This window comes from Sinocyclocheilus grahami, unplaced genomic scaffold (genome assembly GCF_001515645.1).
Source record: "Sinocyclocheilus grahami isolate Dianchi unplaced genomic scaffold, SAMN03320097.WGS_v1.1 scaffold742.1, whole genome shotgun sequence".
Classification (NCBI taxonomy): domain Eukaryota; kingdom Metazoa; phylum Chordata; class Actinopteri; order Cypriniformes; family Cyprinidae; genus Sinocyclocheilus; species Sinocyclocheilus grahami.
In genome coordinates this window covers 385,639-403,857 of record NW_015505921.1, presented here as the reverse complement: position 1 = coordinate 403,857, position 18,219 = coordinate 385,639, and the positions used below count along the sequence as shown (strand labels likewise).

General features: G+C 39.6%; 1 protein-coding gene across 1 annotated transcript; it reads right to left on the bottom strand.

Moving 5' to 3' along the window:
• Positions 1-9,561: 9,561 nt before the first annotated feature.
• Positions 9,562-11,161, bottom strand: rgs1 (regulator of G protein signaling 1). Its single transcript, XM_016245047.1, has 4 exons — positions 11,117-11,161; positions 10,797-10,857; positions 9,981-10,147; positions 9,562-9,823 (listed from the first exon to the last, which is right to left on the bottom strand). Coding segments are annotated over exons 2-4 (345 nt in total). The 5' UTR covers positions 10,798-10,857; positions 11,117-11,161; the 3' UTR covers positions 9,562-9,646.
• Positions 11,162-18,219: the final 7,058 nt, after the last annotated feature.

The window sequence follows — 18,219 nt, the reverse complement described above, 5'->3', positions numbered from 1 at the left end:
GAAGTTGAGCCACTGATGTCACATGAACTGTTTTACAGATGTCCTTACTACGTTTATGGACCTGGGAAAATTAAAGTTGCGTTGCTGTCTATGCAGGGTCTGAGAGCTCTCACATTTCATCAAAAATATCTTCATTCGTGTTCCGAAGATGAACGAAGGTCTTACGGGTTTGGAACGTCATGAGGGTGAGTGATTAGTGAAATAATTTTCATTTTGGGGTGAACAACCCTTTAAGACACACAATGTGTCAGGGGTCTGGGTCTGGTGTTTCTCCCTCTCACCACCAGAGGTCACCATTTCCCATCCTCCCGGACTCCTTTACCTTAACTCCACACACCTGTTCACCTACTAACACACACACAGCTGTTGCCCATCCTGATTCCTGATGGATATTTATACACCTTCCCCACACCTCTCTGGGCTGGATTATTAGTTGTTGATATGTGGACTGATGCAAGCACTAAGTTGCTGTAGTTGTGTCATATCCCTGTTTCTGTTTTGAGCCTGTTGTCAGATTCTGATATCTGTTTGTGTTTCCATTTTGGTTTTTACTTTGTTTGCCCTTAAGTTAATAAAGACCTGCATTTGGACCGAGACCCCTGTTTACACGGTGTGTTCCCTTACCGTGCCGTGACAGAATAATCCAAACATGGGTCCAGCAGGAAAGTTCCTCAACGTCCGCCAGGGAGACCGGTGCATTGATGATTACGTCAGGGACTTTGTGGGAGTGGCTCGCCAGTCGGCTACGGAGAAGACCTGCCTAATGGTCTTTTTCTGGGGTGGCCTAACCGAGCCCTTCAAATCCCTTATGCCATTCTGGCACCCCGAGGAGGCGCTGGAGGACTACATCAACCTGGCTCTGCAGTTGAGCGGCTCATCCGTCAGGGTGGAGCCTGCTCACAATTCTCCCGAAGCGGCAATTCAAGGGTCGTCAGAGGCCTCGTCTGCCGCACCCAGTACCTCACGCCCGTTCCTGGAGCGTCGCGGGCTTATACGCAGCGTCCAGGAACCTCCGCTGATGTCGGTGCGAGCCGCGTGGTCTGCTCGCAGAGCCCCCAAGGCGGCGGTGTCTGCTCGCAAAGCTTCTGAAGCACTGTTTGTGTTTCCGTTTTGGTTTTTACTTTGTTTGCCCTTAAGTTAATAAAGACCTGCATTTGGACCCAGACCCCTGTTTACATGGTGTGTTCCCTTACTGCGCCGTGACACAATGGACTCGTCGGCTTCCAGTTGCTTCGCACCAGTGCACCACAACTCTGGAACTATATAGCCAGGCCACTGGGTGATCGGGTTTGGCCAGCCAATGGAGGAAAAGCAATGTGAAAGACTGACTACACAGACACTGGCAAACACTGAACACAAATCAAAAACAAAAAACAAAACCTAAGGTCAACTCCAAAATATGCATGTGTATGTGATGTGTATGTGATGTTAAGCGCAGCGTGGATTACTGTCAGGGGATGGAAATGGAGTGAATATATTTGCGTGTATGAGAAACCAGTATGCTAACCCTGCAAACATGTCCCTGTGGGGCCCATGCTGGCTTTTTGCGGGCACAGTGGGCTAGGGCCAGCCCACACTAGTGGACTGTCCATATTAATCCTATGATGGCCCAGTGTGGGCCAGCCTGTTCGGGCCCAGAGCAACTTTTCAGAATATGTTGTTTCATATATGCCAGGGATCCTCAAATCTGGCTCACGAGATCCACTTTCCTGCAGAGTTTAGTTCTAACCTTAATCAAACACACCTGAGCATGCTAATCAATGTCTTCAGGATCATTAGAAAATCACAGTTGGGTGAGTTTGATCAAAGTTGGAGCTGAACTTTGCAGGAAAGTGGGTCACATGAGCCATATGTGAGGTGTAACAGACACAAGCCATAAGAATTTTGTGGGGTGGGCAGTTTTCTTCCTTACCACTAGGGGTGCTAGGGTGTTTTAGGTTTCCTTAGGTAAAGCCATGTGGGTAGAGGGAGTTAGCAATAAGAGGAAAGTATAAATACAAGACTAAGAATGGGACATACAGGTTTGAATAAAACATTACATTTAATATCTAAACATCCAACGGGATTGTGTGAGAAATGTGGACAGGGTGAAACTGTAGAACATGTGATTATTAATTGTAAGGGTTATGATGAAGAAAGAGAAGTGCTAAGAGAAGAAGTATGGAAGAATGAAGGAAAAGAGTTAACATTAAAGAATATCTTAGACTCAGATATAGGAAATAGTACGGTAAATGTGTTGTTTCAGTTTCTGAATAATACGGGTTTAATGAAGAGAATGTAGGATAAGTATATATAGAGAGGTAGAAGATGTGGGTAAGATACTGATATAGTGTGGGTAGAAGGGAAAGTATATCTGAAGGTTAAATAGGGATACAGTGGGATACTAGGATTTAAAGGGAATTGGGGTGGAAACTGGAGAAGCTGAAGCTTTTTTTTATGGGGAAAATGTTAAGAGATAGAGGAAATGTTTCTGATCCAAGCTACCTGATGATGGCAGTAATGCACTGTTAAGTGCGGTTGCCAGGAAAAGAAAGAAGAAGAAGAAGAAGAAGAAGCAACAGTATATATGAGCTGTGTCTCATTTAGAAGGCTGCGTCCTCCGGAGGTCGCATTCGAAGGCTGCATACGTCATCGAGGCTCTCATTTCAGAAAAGCAAGTAGGACACTCCGAATGCGACCTTCGAATGCGACCTTCTTTCAAAGGAATTCGGAGGATGCATGAGGTGTATCCTTCGCTGCTACAGATAACCCACAATTCTTTGCGTCGCCGTGAACAACCATTGTTAATTTGAAAAAGGCCGGCGCCGGCAGATGTAACGTACACACAAGCGCAGATGTGGTGTTTACAACTTACCTTAAATCGCCTCGGTAAAAACGGATAAATTTTGTTTTTAATATCCTCCTCCTTTTTTTCTCTAATAGATGCCTGCTGTACGTACGCTGCAGCTCCTCAAACATTGAACAAAATATAACAAGTAAAAGCATTTTTTTTTTCAAATTACTTTCCAAATTTAGAAATAATTTTCCTTCATTTAAGTAGTGTGAGAGCGCAACGATGCTCTAAATGTGTTGGCATAGCAACGCGATACTTCCGGTTTCCTTTTCCGCCCGTCCTACGAAGGCCGTCTCGTTTAATTCTAGGTTGAGGACACTTCGTATATGCATCCTACAGAGGATTCGACCTCCGGAGGGTGCAGCCTTCTAAATGAGACACAGCAATGGTTTAAGTCAGCGTTATGATGATTTAGGTGGCTACAATAACAAGCAGCAGTAGCCAGCATGGCCTATGTCCTGGTTGAGAAATGTGTCATTTCAAGCCCAGTCTAAAGTAAGGAGTTTTGTTTTTTTTAAGTGTACATTGCTGATGTTTTTTGCAGAGATGTTACATGTATATATGGCCTATGTTTGGATTGATGCTAAGAGTTTAAGACAGTGTATTTGTATGCATTTTAGAAGGACTCTTTATTGGCGAGGTTACCACATCATGGTCCAGTATGAATATGGATTTAAAGTTCTTTTCGACGTGGGACCATAGTCTGGACTTTTTTTGACAGTTCCTGTTAAGGAAGAGTCTAGAGTTTGAGAGCTGTCACATGTTTTCATTACGAGAGGTTGGGTTATTAATTTGCTATCAGCCAACTTCAGCTACGGACAGTGTTTGGACATTGATTTACTACAGATGAGACTTCTGCACACATTACACATTACGTAATCCTACAGTCTTACATTGCTTTGTTTGCGTACTTTTGTGTATTTTCTATTTTGTATTTAATAAATTTATTTGAAATCCCTTTGACTACTATACATTTTTGACAATACAGACATTAGTTATGTGGTGACTGCATCCATTTAAGATGTATAATAACAGTTTTTCACAAAGACTTAAGTTATAGTAGCTGGAAAGTATTTAAAGTGAAACAGATGTATTGTTGTAGATTAATAGTGCGGGCCCTGTGTGGGCTTCCTGTGGGGTAAGTGAGGGCTGCCCGTGCAGGGCCAGTGCTAAGGGGCCAACGTTTTGCCAATGAGCAAATTCTCAGGGGCCCTGCACTGGCAGCCCATTGGGGGCCCTAAGGCTAGCCCTAAGTGGGCCCGTATCATTGCCAGTGCAAGCTTGTTTGCAGGGAATGGCATGTGTGTGCACCCACATTGCCTCAGCAGGGAATTATGGAGGAGGAATGAGGTAAGATGCGGTGTGTTTGTAAGTGCTGTGCCAGGATCAGAGCTGTCTTGAAAGACAGAAGCTTAAGGGAGATATCTCCCACGGGCTCAAAAGCTGTTGAGACAAGGCCTCCAGCACCATGGAGTGGTCCCATCCTGGAACTACTCTTCTAGTGACTGGAAGGTAAAAATCTACGAATAAGGGGGTGTACTGTAGTGCCATTAAACCCAACATGACATGCAATGATAGCCACTAAGTAGACCTTAATAGTGGAAAAGGATTTCCCACCATCAAAAAGGTCTTGCAAAAAGCCCAAAATGTCATCGAAAGGGCACTGATATGATATCAGCTTGCACCACTCCTCAAACACACGCCTCTTGCAATCATAAAGGGTGCGTGTAGAAGAGGCTCTAGCATTCTGCATGGTAGCAACAATATGTGGGGGGTTCCCTAATGTTTTTAAGTTTGTCCGCTCACGGGCCAGGCCCAGAGGGCCACCCTGTCTGTGAGGATGGTAGATTTCACCGTTCGCTTGGGACAGGAGGTCCGTGTGTAATGGGAGGGGCCACAGCTGGGCATACAGAAGAGGGATTATCTCTGCAAGCCATATGGAGATTTGGGCCATCTGGGTGCTATCAAAATCAGAGTCAGGCTCTGTTCTTGCACCCTGACCAGAGTAGAAGTTATTAGGCAGAGTGGAGGAAATGCATAGAGAAGCACATTGGGCCATGGGTGGGCCAGTGCGTCCACACCGATGTGTGCATTTTTAGCTAATTGTGAAAAGAACATAAGACAATGGGGGTTTTCATGTGAGAAGAAGAGATCGATGGCCGCCTGACTGAACCTCTTCCATAGCAGATCTGAGGCTGGAGGAACCACTCTTCGTAGAGTGAGTTCCCCTTCAACAAATGGCCTGTGCCCCTGTTCAGAATGCCTGGGACATGGGTCACCCGTAATGACAGAAAGTGCCGCCTGCTCCGTACTAACAGCTTCTGAGCTAGAGCATGAAGCTTGGAGGAGAGCATCCCCCCTTGGCGGTTGATATGTGCCATGGCTGTAGTGTTGTCGCAACGCACCAGCATGTGATTCCCCTGCAGGCAGGGCCTTCCAAACAGTAAGAAGCTCCAAATAATTTATTTGAAGTTTTATGTAACAAAGTTCGGGAGGAGCACGTTCAGGTAATCATCCAATCAGCGCAAGAGAAAGTCGGTAAATATAGCAGTCTCTCCTTTGTCTCACTACAAGTTTCACATCATCCCTCCACCACCCCATCGCCTCTCTCTTGGCAGGTTTCTATCCCAGTCAAAGAGGGGGGGGGTGCTCTGGGTTCGGGCCAATTCCAGGCTTGGAGCCTTCCCCCCGGACAGCATGCCAAATACACTTAAATTATATATTTCAATTTCCTGTACGTGTGAACTCGTGAAGTGGGCTGAGTGGAGTGTGCTCGGTCACACACCGTTCACTGTTCTACCCTCCTGGGTGGCTTCCCATCCGTCTGTCGTCACGACTTTCCGCAACTTGATGGCCACGAGGGGGGTCCCCTGAGTGTAAAACTTTGCACTTCTCTAGTGGCGAAGCACTGCTGTGGATGAGTGGATCACTGTGACAGAGGGGCAGAGATCACATAATGGACTGAGATGAAGAGATAAAACACACTTCATTCTCAGAAGGCCCAGAGGCAGGACATGGACAGCCGAAGCCATAAGACCCTGTAGTCTGAGACGTGCAATACTGTACCCTCGCTTCTTCCCTGAATTGTGAGAGGCAGGAGAGAATGTGCTCTTGCATTAGTCACGTGCACATCATAATGGAATTCAGCTCCAGACCTAGAAATATCACATTCTGGGCAGGAGTGAAATTTTGCATCACTGTCTCTCTTGAATCAACTATAATCAGTTAATCGTCTACATATGTCAGAGATCCTGAGACCTGCTATTCGGGGCCAGGCCTGCCTCCAAGCACAGACAAAAAGTCCTTGGGCTTAAAGCGAGCCCAAAGGGGGGGACTGTGAATTCTTAGCACATGCCTTGGTAGGCGAAACAAAGGAATTTCCTGTGTGGAGAATAAATGCTTATTTGAAAAAAGTATCTCTCAGATCGATCAGATGTGAACCAATCTTTCTGATTTACTGAAAATAAGAGAGTATGGAGCCCTGCACATGACATGCAAGAATAAATAAATAAATTGTGCTCACGATTTACTAATTCGTTCCCGCGATGTACTAAAATGTGCACATGATTACTACTTCGTTCCTTCGATTTTGCTCATTCGTTCCCTCGATTTGCTAAATCGTGTGCACAATTTACTAATTCATTCTCTCGATTTATAAATCGAGTGCACGATTTAACAAATCGAGGGAACAAATTAGTATATCGTGAGCACAATTTATAAATCGAGGGAACGAAATAGTAAATCGTGCACACGATTTAGCCTACTACTTTTTTCCTGTATGCCATGTGTGGGGCTCCGTGAGAGAGAACCATAACATTCTGAAATTGTATTTCCTCAAATGTTTGTTCAACACTCTGAGATCCAGAATAGGACAGAGAGAACCATCCTTCTTTGGAACTAGGAAATAACAAGAGTAAAACCCCTGATTGTGGGGGTACCATTCAAACCACCCCCTTCTCAAGGAGGGAGGAGATTTCGTCTTTCAGAATGTGAGCAGAGCTCTCTTCCATATGAGAAGAGAGTCTGTACCCCTTCATTATTGTGTGAATCACCCATTTGGGATCTGACACAGACAGTCCCCACACAAACCGGAGAACTGCTTAGAGCTGCTAATTTGGCCGGTATGCTCATTTGTAGTACAATGGCGCTATCTCGTGGACAACGTAGGGGCAACATATGGGGTTGTAAAGAGATGTTCTCTCTTACTAACGAATTAATATGATTCGTTTGCTTTTTGGCCAACACTTGGGGTGAAGCCTTTATTGAACTTGTGAGAGATTAGTTAAGGGAGCTGTGTGGTGACACTACTTGTGCACTTTTTCTCATTATGTTCCCCTCTGGAACGGGGAAACACACACTGGGCAACACGGGGAAGAATGACGCCTATGCCAACTCTGAATGGGTACCCACTGGCAGGGGGAGGGGGTGCTGACCCCTCTGACAGATAACCTCTGTATTTTGAACGGAGGAATAAGAGGGGCAGAACTGGTGTCCGGAGGGCTGGCTGCCCATGAACTTGGACTCAAAGCCCCGTGGCCGTGCATCAGGCACGCCGCTTGGTTTTCGAGTCATTGGGAGTGGGGTTCAGGGTTTTTTTGACCGCGGCTGTGGCGAAGAACATTTCCCCCCATGGTTTAGCAGGTGGGGACTCACTCTGCTGCACCGGTGGCTTACTGCCGGCCATTCAAAATTGAGGTGAGCAGCCACTCGCTCACTAAACTCGAGGAGGACTGATTGGGGTCGGGCAGAGGGAGCATTAGCCTGAGGGGCTACGGATGACAGGATGGCCTCCTCGTCTCCGAGCCATCCAGAAGGCCTGCATCGTCCTCGTCCCCGGAGCCAGGCGGCCCATCTATGAAATTGGGATCAGCTGACAAAATATCCTCAAATGGGGACAGGTCACATTGTTCGACCCAGCTCGGAGAGGCAGCACCACAGGAGGCCCCCAGGAGCAAGCCGGTGTCACCTTTTTCCCCATCCTAGTCAGACAATCGCAAGTCGATGCTCTGAGTAGCGGCCACCTTGAGCCTCCGACGCAGGAGCTTCTTAGGGAACACTAAGCAATAGCTACAGTTTTCTGGGAAATCGATGGCTTCTTGAGAGTGTCTAAGACCCATGCAAACAATGGAAAAGGGATGGGGATCCCTAGCGGCGATGAGGGCGCCGCACACGGCTGGGCAGGCTCGCGACTGGTTGTCCACAGTGGTAGCCGGATTCAATTTTGAAAGAGCCATGAGTAGCGAATAGTAGATGGAGAGAGGAAAAGGTGAGGTAAGAGGTGGGCAGCCTAGTAACAAGTGCGAGCGTGTGCAGCTTACATAATAAAACCGCTAACCTGGTAAAAAAGGATGTCTGGTGGAGGCTGATCCAAAGATGTGTCCTCCTGTAGACAATAGTGAAGTCAAACAAATGAGCTGTGAATAAATGTCCAGAGGTCACGAGACGTGAATGTCAACTGAGGAAAGGTAGCGCATGCAGGGGCTTTATGTGCTCGGATAAGGGGCGGTCCCTTACCTGACATTGAGCACAAGCTCCTGTCTGTCAAGCCAGACTTGGTGCAATTGGATGCTTCTGCAGAGGTCAGGCACGGATGCCCTTGCCATAGGTAGATCCCGAACACGAGATGATGAAAGAGAACTTAATGTGACAGTTGTTTTTGCAACCAGTCCACCAGTCCTCTCTGGCTAATGTATTCACTTTTTCCCTATATAGGGAATTACAGTAGGCTATGTAGTACATAGGGAGTAAAGAATGAGTGATCTATGCTGAACATGTGAGTCTGATGCTTGTTACTCACAAAAAGACAAGAACTTTACACATTTACTGATTGCTGATATGAAACTTCTGGTCCAGGTTCTGAGTTTTTTGTGAGTAGCAAGTAGATATCTAGGACCTAAAACAGGTCCACACTGTTTTCTGAGTTACATCTGTGAAATGGTCAGACACAAAGCCCACACAGATTTTCTTTCTTTCATTTTTTTTAAATTTTCTTCTGTGGCATTATGAATGATAATTAATTAGAATATAAATTCTATATAAAGTGCTCACACAATGTTTCATGTTTTATGTGCATTTATTTAATTTATATATATAAATAATTTTTTATATAAGCAATCCAGGATGTGCCTGCATAAAAGTGGTCTTATTTAAATGGTTCTTTAAAATAACAATTTTACAAATTTCCTCCTGACAATCATAACATCAATCATAAGAAAACCTAAACAATAATGTTTCTTGATAATAAAAAAATTACATATCATAATTTTCATATATAATCATTATCATCATAATAATAATAACTTGTTTGAAAAAAAATGTCTGACCAATAAGTTGCACTATTAAAGAAATTGGCTATACAAGCTGTGTTTAAAAAGCAGCATTCAAATTATCACTTTCTTACTATTCTTGATTTCTCAACAGTATGCTGATAACCAGGAAATTATTGAATTTGTTACAAATCCCATACCAAATCCTTTTAATCCCATATAGAATGATTTCTAACATTTTTGTGATGCATTAATTTTTTATGTTTAAAATGAGATGTAGTTATTTGGTCTAGTTTTCTGTGAGCAGGAAAAATAAAACAAAAGGCAACAGCAGAATACAAACAATCAGAACAGATCCTAGTGTGACACTGTAAACATGTTTTTCCTTCAAAAAGCTTTATATAGCGACATAATAAAGAAAACTGATGAGCTATTTCAGTCCAAAACTAAAAAGGTCATGCTTACCAAATATAAAATTAAAAATTAAATGAAAAAGTTTCTGGCAATAGTTAAACTTGATGTACATTAATCATTAGTCATTATGAAGTCAACTCTTTCCATGATTTTGCAGAATGGACTGGTAGATGTCGGACTTCAGAAACCGGGGATAGCAGTCTCTCGCCATTAGACTGAAGATCATCTTCTGTGCCGTATCAAATGAGTTGAGGGTTGGCTCCGAGATGTTGTTTGTAATATTTGTGCGAGTCCCAGAATCAATGTTTACCTGAAAATAAGGCAACACATTTTTTAGAATGAATGAAAGTAATATCTGATTTCTATCTTAAAATGCAGAATCCCCCCCCCCCACCCCCCAATAATCGATTCTTTCAGTAGGACATTACAGGAGTTCAGCACAGTTCAGTCAGAGGGGTGTGATTCACCTGTCTGGGTGCTTCCGTTTGCACAAACTCAGTGTAGATTTGGTTTGCCCTGCTGATCATCTCTGGTGTGCTCGTGATCTTTTTGTATTCTTCACATGCCAGCCAGAACAGAATATTTTCCTCACTGTATTCCGACTTTAGGAAGTCCTGTAAAGCCATCTGTCCCACTGCAGCATGACACCAATATGAGAGTTTATTAGGACAAATAGTTAAGTGTTACTTCTCCGATTTAGATGTTGAAACTGAAATTTAAAAATGAATAATTGAACATAATTTAAGCAGCTACAATTCATATAAGATTGATATAATATTGAATACATCTTTATACAGCAATGCGATTGAGATGTATCCCTTCAACATGAACCACTGACTTCATTCAAACATAATTTGACTAGTGTTTACAAATGACAGAGTAACTCATTATTTTTTTTTTTAACATTTGCATTATGCCATCGATCTCTAATGCCTGACAAATCAACTGCAGGTAATCCATAAGTATCTTCTTTTGCTTTCAATAGACAGTAAGTAAACTGTAATAAATCTACAAATCATTGTCTAAATATATTACCTGTATAAAGAATGTACTGAATATTTTTCTCAATAAATATGGCTATAATATATATATATATATATATATATATATATAGAGAGAGAGAGAGAGAGAGAGAGAATTATTTTTGTTCTGTTATTTAGATTTTTTTTAGAATAATCTTTTAAAAACAAATGTGAATTCTTTTATTTATTTGTTTATTTTTGCTGATTTAAAACTTGATTATTTCCAGTATTAACAGAATATTCAGAGCTGAATTTTCTTACTTTTACAGGACAGAAGCTTCTCGATGGACTCACCCCAAGAGTCCACATCATCAATGGGTTCCTGAGAAAAGCAACAAAATCTACCCTTGAAAATTACATGGAGATCCTTCACTGGTGAAGCTGATTATGATACAGATTTCAAATATATTTAATATAGAAACCCAGCATTTCAATCCAATTGCATTCTGCCAATAATATTCCTATAACTTTAAATCCTTAGAATCTGAAATTCCTTGTGACCAGTAAATCCAAGCATAATAGTCGTTAATATCATTTAAAAATAAAAATGCGGATGGAATCATTAATAATCAGGGACTCACTTTATGGCCATCTCTGACAGCAGCGTCCTCTGCATGGAGTCTCCTTCACTCTCTGATTCTGTGTGGCTCTGGAGGGTCTAAACACATTTACTGGCATGAATAGAACACATGGAAATCAGCATGCAAAGCTTTGGGCAGGGTCACCTCCTCAGTCTGTAAGGTCATGAAGAAAACATCTTCAGCGTAGAGGTGGTGGCCTGCTCATCAGTCAACTATTTAACTTTGCTTTATGACTTTTTGTGTTGTGAGATAATGCAAGTTAATGATCATATTTTGATATATGCTTTCCTGTGTAAATCTGTGAAAATATAATCAAAAATGTGATTTTAATGACACATTTAGTATATATAATGAAAACTATTTGATAAAAAAAAAACCCAGCTGAGGCACTAATTACAAATAATAAATTGTGGAAATACATAAATTACATGAAGTATCTAGATGAGGCAAGGAACATCCATGGCTGGAAATGCTGCTAAAATTCAAAGCATTGAAAAAAAAATCAGAGGCATGATTCAAAATACCACAGACATAATAAAGATTTGGAACGATATGGGGGCAAATGATGACAACATTTTCATTTTAAGGTGAACTATCCCTTTAAAGGCAATGATAATAGGTCAAAATCTCTCATAAGCAATGTGTAGGTGTAGTTGCATAATATAACATCGGATCCATTGATCCAATAAACTTTGCAAATTTGTAAACAAGTTTATATAAATATAAAATATATTAATGTTAAATGTTAAATAATATATTAAATAGTATATATAAATATGCAAATAAAAATATTCTACATCTATAACTACATCTAAAATTAGTCAGGGGCAATAAGTACTTTTTAATACTCAAGTTGGAAAATTTCATATTATTTATTTAAATTTATTATGACATTTATTTAGAATGAAATTAATCAATTCATTTTCATTTAATTATATAATATATGTGAAATAATTTGATGTTGACACATTTGATACATATGACATATTTTGATAAATATTATACATTTATCAAATTTAATTGATTTCATATTTCACTCAATCATTGATTACTTTTTCACATAAGGTTATATGCTCAAATACTAAGTAGTGCTACTAGCGCATATGTTTGAAATTGCTCACATTCAGATCTGGTTGGTACCACAGCAACACCTGCCTGTGTGATGGTCCAGGTGGGTCTCCATTAGTTCATCACCACATTTATCCACAATATTGAAATTACAGAATGGAAATCCTGCCATAACCAAATAACATGTGGTTGAAATAGACCTAAATTTAAGCATTTGCCTATTATTTATGATCTAATCCTTTTAATGGTACCAGAATACCTGTCTATCTCCTGTTTAATTTTCCATCATTTCCCACAATCAAAGCTACAAAACTTAGCACATCTCAAATATCATATAACACACAATAATACCAACAAGTATTTGGATGTTTGAGAAGCACTTAGAAATGTCAGAAAGTAATTGCATTAGATACAAAACACCAAGGCATCTGTAAACAAATGATTCTGGAGCTTTTTTCAGAACTCAAGCCATTTTTGCAATGATTTGTAACAGACTGGTTTCAAGGTGATTTTAGTGGATGTACTGTATGACGTCAGTTCTCCTAACAGACTAACCACAGGTGTACTTCATCACATTAACTATGAACGTGATCAACTTTTGACAAGCAAGCATCACAATACATCTTCGTTTTGAACAGTAGGTCTGTTGTTTACTTTTGTTTAGTTTTGTACAATGCTTTAATGCTAAATAATGCAGAAGTGTGCTTGTTCTGCTTTTGACGTTGACTTTGTGTGTGTGTGTGTGTGTGTGTGTGTGTGTGTGTGGCTTACATGTTCAACTACTTCTACCATTTGATTGTGTGTGTTTCTATCTAGTTCACTGGGTAATGAGTTGTGATTTTGAATACTGTGGGATGTGGGTTGCTACACCAAAGCTAAAGAGTCCTTTTTATTGGAAATTTAGAGTGAGGGCTTTGTGCGGCCAGTGGAAAAGTGGTATTTAAACTTCCTACCACAGGTTATGGTTTGATTCACAGGTAACACTAGATCTGAAGGTTGGGGAACAGATGCATATCCCTTTTTTCAACCTTGTTGATCACTTTTTCTAATTTTGGACATAACAAAGTACCACACCTGTAAATGAATCACCTATCTAACCTTTATCTGAATGTCATCACTGAAAAAAAAGAAAGAAAGGTTTCTACGTGCTCCCCTCTGTGCTCTCCTTTAGTGTTGTCTCAGTCTGTCAGTGGCTATGTAAATCTCCAGAAGCAATGGAAAATCCTCTGACGGATTTGCATGCATAATGACTTACACATGACCAGGATCATTTGGTTTCCAAAAAAGCTGGCAAGGGCGAGGACACACTCACATGTGTTGACTCCTGAAATCAAAGTTATTCATTCACTGTGACCCACAAGAACACATACATTCAACTTTATTTGTCCCTTTGCTTTGTATTCAGTCTACTTTGTGTTCATCTACACTTCTGTTCATACTCTGATTCGTCCACAAAACTGAAAGAAGAGATGAGAGCACAGTTTCAGAAAACTGTAACAACATTAATAATTCATATTTTCATATTTCCAGACTGGGTAGAATTGACTGTGATGCATCATTACGTTCACATTGGGCTGTGAAGGGACCGCAGAGCTGAAAACAGTCTCGTTGTTCTTGAGACTGACTCATTTGTCTGTGTAATTTGCTTGTAGCACCTGTGCATGTGTGTGTCTGATGTCTGTGTGTTTTTTGTGTTCGACAGGGTCAGCAAGATCAGGCATTCCCTTTGTCAAGCTTGAAAACGAGACACTATATTTAGAATTCTCTTTGGGAGAATCCAGATAAAAAGCCTTCCATGAATCAAACTAGTGTAGACTGAAAAAGCTGGGTAGTAACATGAGGTATAGAACAAGAGCTTGAACAAGGTGTTGTGTTGCATGTTCTGAAAGAAAGGGCCCAATCTTCCTAATGTTGTATAAAGCAAATCTGCAGGACCGGGCAGTTTTAGCAATGTGGTCTGAGAAATTCACCTTATCATCAATCACAAGTCCAAGGTTTCTAGCTGTTTTTGAAGGAGTTATGGTTGATAAGTCTAACTGGATGCTGAAATTTTGATAAAGTGATGGGTTTGTTGAAACCATAAGCAATTCTGTCTTAGCCAGGTTGAGTTGAAGGTGATGGTCCGTCATCCAACAAGAAATGTCTGTTAGACATGCTGAGATGCGAGCAGCTATTGTCGGATCATCAGGATGGAATGAGAGGTAGAGTTGAGTGTCATCAGCATAGCAGTGATATGAAAAGCCATGTTTCGGAATGACAGAACCTAGTGATGCCATGTTGACAGAGAAGAGAATGGTCCAAGTACTGAGCCCTGAGGCACACCAGTAGCTAGATGTTGCGACTTGGACACCTCACCTCTCCAAGATACCTTGAAGGAACTTTAATACTTATATTAATACTTATATTCAGCAAGGACGCATTAAATCGGTCAAAAGTGACAGTAAAGACATTTATAATGTTATATCAAATTTCTATATCAAATAAAATATGTTATTTTGAACTTTCAATTCATCAAAGAATCCTGGAAAAAGTATTATATTACAAAAATATTAAGCATCAACAACTGTTTTCAACATTGATAATAATAGAAAATGTTTCTTGATCTCCAAATCAGCATATTAGAAAGATCTCTGAAGGATCATGTGACACTGAATATTCAGCTTTGTCATCAAAATAGAAAACAGTTATTGTAAATTGTAATACAATTTCACAGTATTGCTGTTTTTAGTGTATCAAATAAATGCAGCTTTGGCGAAACTAAGATACTTCTTTCGAAAACATTAGAAAATTTTGAAATCTTTTAAGTGTGACAAATATGCAAAAAAATAAAAAAAACAGGAAGGGGGGCAAAAACCTTTTCACACCACTGTATATATATATATAAATAATTTACTCACCCTCAAGTTGTTCCAAACCGGTTTGAATTTATTTCAGCTGTTGAACACAAAAGAAGATATTTTGAAGAATGTTGGTAACCAAACAGTTGACGGTAGCCATTGGTTTCCATAGTATGGAAAAAACAAAATACTACGGAAGTCAATGGCTACCATCAACTGTTTAATACCAACATTATTTAAAATGTCTTCTTTTGTGTTCAGAAGAAGAAAAAACTCAAACAGTTTTGGAACAAGTGGAGGGTGAGTAAATGATGACATAATTTTCATTTTCATTTCACATCATGTGTCAAAATTGACAAACTCTGTCATCCAGCAGGGGGAGCTGTGGTTCCTAAATGAACTTCCTCTCACCTCTGTTCCTCCTGGCCTGCTGCACACCAAGCATCCAAGTGCAAAACACCCCCACCACTCTTACAAGCATCAACAGGGATGAATTTGTGTTATCAGTGCCAAATCTTCACACGCTGCCATGCCGTCAGTCAGGCTGTGGTGACACACATACATACACTTCAACTTCTTCTATGTTGTTTTCCTGTTAGTGTCAGCTAAAAGATAACAATAACTAACTATATTCTGCTGCATGGCTGTATAATGGCGACATGGAGAGATGATGTGCTGTAAGTGTTTATTAGTCTGCTCTAGGATGACAGCAAAAACACCCATAATCCTTTCCACATTTTGTCATTTGTGTAGCATAGCAAGATGGTGGTTTATATGTCATTTGAAGGAGTAAATACTTTTGCTTTCATTTCACAAAGCAGAGAGGATATTTCAAATAAGATTCATTTATTCAAATCATATCATTTTATTACAGGCATACTGCTGAATCCTATTTTTGTCTTCTAGAAAATTATAATTCTATCATTATTTACTCACCCTCATGTCATTCCGAACATGTATGACTTTCTTCTGCAGAACACAAACAAAGGTGTTTTGAAGAATGTTTCATACAATGAAAGTCAATGGGGTCCAAACAGCACTGGACCCCACTGACATTCACTGTGCACTGTAAGAAAAAAAATAAAAATCTGTAGAAAAACAGATAATGTCCTGGTGGGAAATGACCAGTACATTTTCCATTTATTTTACCAAGGTTTCCTTCAACCCTAAAACACAACACAATTAAAAAAATCTATATTATTATTATCACTATTAACAATATTATCTTATTAACACAGTACACTGTGTGTGTGTGTGTGTGTGTACTAAATATATTTTTCATGTTCAAAGGAAGTAGTAAAGTCAAACAAGTTTGGAACAACATAAGGATGAATAAATGACAGTATTTTCATTTTTGGTGAACTATCCCTTTAAGACTAGCTTCTCTTTCCCGTCAGGGTCAAATGCTTTTGCAGAAACATCTGGTGTATCTCAAAGTAGCACTGTGGGGTGTTAAACACAACAACACATTTGATCATGCCACTCTAACACTTGTCTGTATTACATTTTCCCATAACAAGTGTTATACCACACATGCTTTGTTTCCATATGGTAATATAGAGCAAGCGTCCATTTGGGTTACCTTATGGTATAAGACATCTTCTGTACAGTCAGAACAATGATCAGTCTTCTATGTTTGTAATGATGACACATTTCTGCTCGATCTGACACAGCTCATGAAACAGTTCATTAGTCAACATCCATTTATAATTCATGAAACCTCAGTTCTTTCACTTTAATAGCTATTAAAATAATCGTTCTACCAAGATGCTCAATTTTAGGGCTAATTATGATCATTATGGTTTGATGGTGTTAGTCTGATTAACTTTAAGATTGATAACGCTTAAGGTTTCTTAAAAATTTGTGGACTGCATTCTTGAGTGTCTAATGGGGAAAATTTGGGAAATTTATAGCAATGGGAACGGTACAGATTTTACCGTGTCCTTTTTAAACGTTACATGTACTTACTATATAACAATAAATTATGTATAAAAAGTGGGTTACACTTTATTTGAAGGTGTCCTTGTAACAGTGTAATTATACATTTAAGCACTGAGTAATATTAATTAACTACATGTATTTACTATAAGGTTAGGGTTCGGCTTAGGGTTACTTACATGTAATTATGCATAATTAATTGTTATTATAATAGTAAGTACATGTAACATGTGAAACAAGGACACCTTAAAATAAAGTGTTACCAAAAAGTACAACCAAATGTAAACCCAAACCTAATTTTAACCATTTAGTAAGTGAATATTGTTAATAGAGTGCATTAGTGCCTGCCCACTTTTTTAGTATTTTAAGTATTTTTTCCATTCATTTTTTCCTATATGACTAACCAGACCTGAGATGAGATGAGTAACAACATTACAAACTTTTATTTGAAGCAAAAAAGTATTTGAAAATCGGACAAAAAGACAAAAGGAGAAGACTGTGTGTACGGCGAGGGAAAGAACTACAATCCCACGAACCACTGCGTATGACATAATCAAATTAAAAACAATGGAGAAATATAAAACTATCCATTTACTTAAAATACATTGTTTTGACATATACAATCAACAACTTTAAACTTCATGGGAGTGGGAGGAGCTCAACGCTCATTTGGTGCAATTTGCTCGCTGTGACTCTCTGATTGGTGGAAATTTGAATTTTATTTACAGCATCATGGGAAATGTAGTTTTTATTTTATTATTTTTATTTTTTTTACCAGGGATAATTCAAACAGCTCACAATAAGATTGTCTTGAAAGGTTTGTAGGTTATCGTTAAAAATCAATTTCCCTATGGAGAAAATTAATCATATTTATACTTCCGTAACCTGAATGTTGCACACTGTTAATATTACTCACTACTTAAATGTATAATCACACTGTAGCAAAGACATCTTAAACAAAAATATTAGTAAAGTTAGTAACAGTTACTAGTAAAGTTACTATTTTACAAAATATTTTACGTTTTGGCTAATTGGTGGCTAATTTGTATGATTTTGTATGATCTCATTCATAAGTTTTGCGTGCAAACTACTTACATGCCCAGTTATGTTTAGGGATGGGCCTTCATGCATTACATATATATATATATATATATATATATATATATATATATATAAAAATAGTATTTTCTTTTTGAAACCATAATGCACTTATTCAAGTAAACGGTTTGGTTTATGGAGCAAAATTATTCTGCAGGTTCA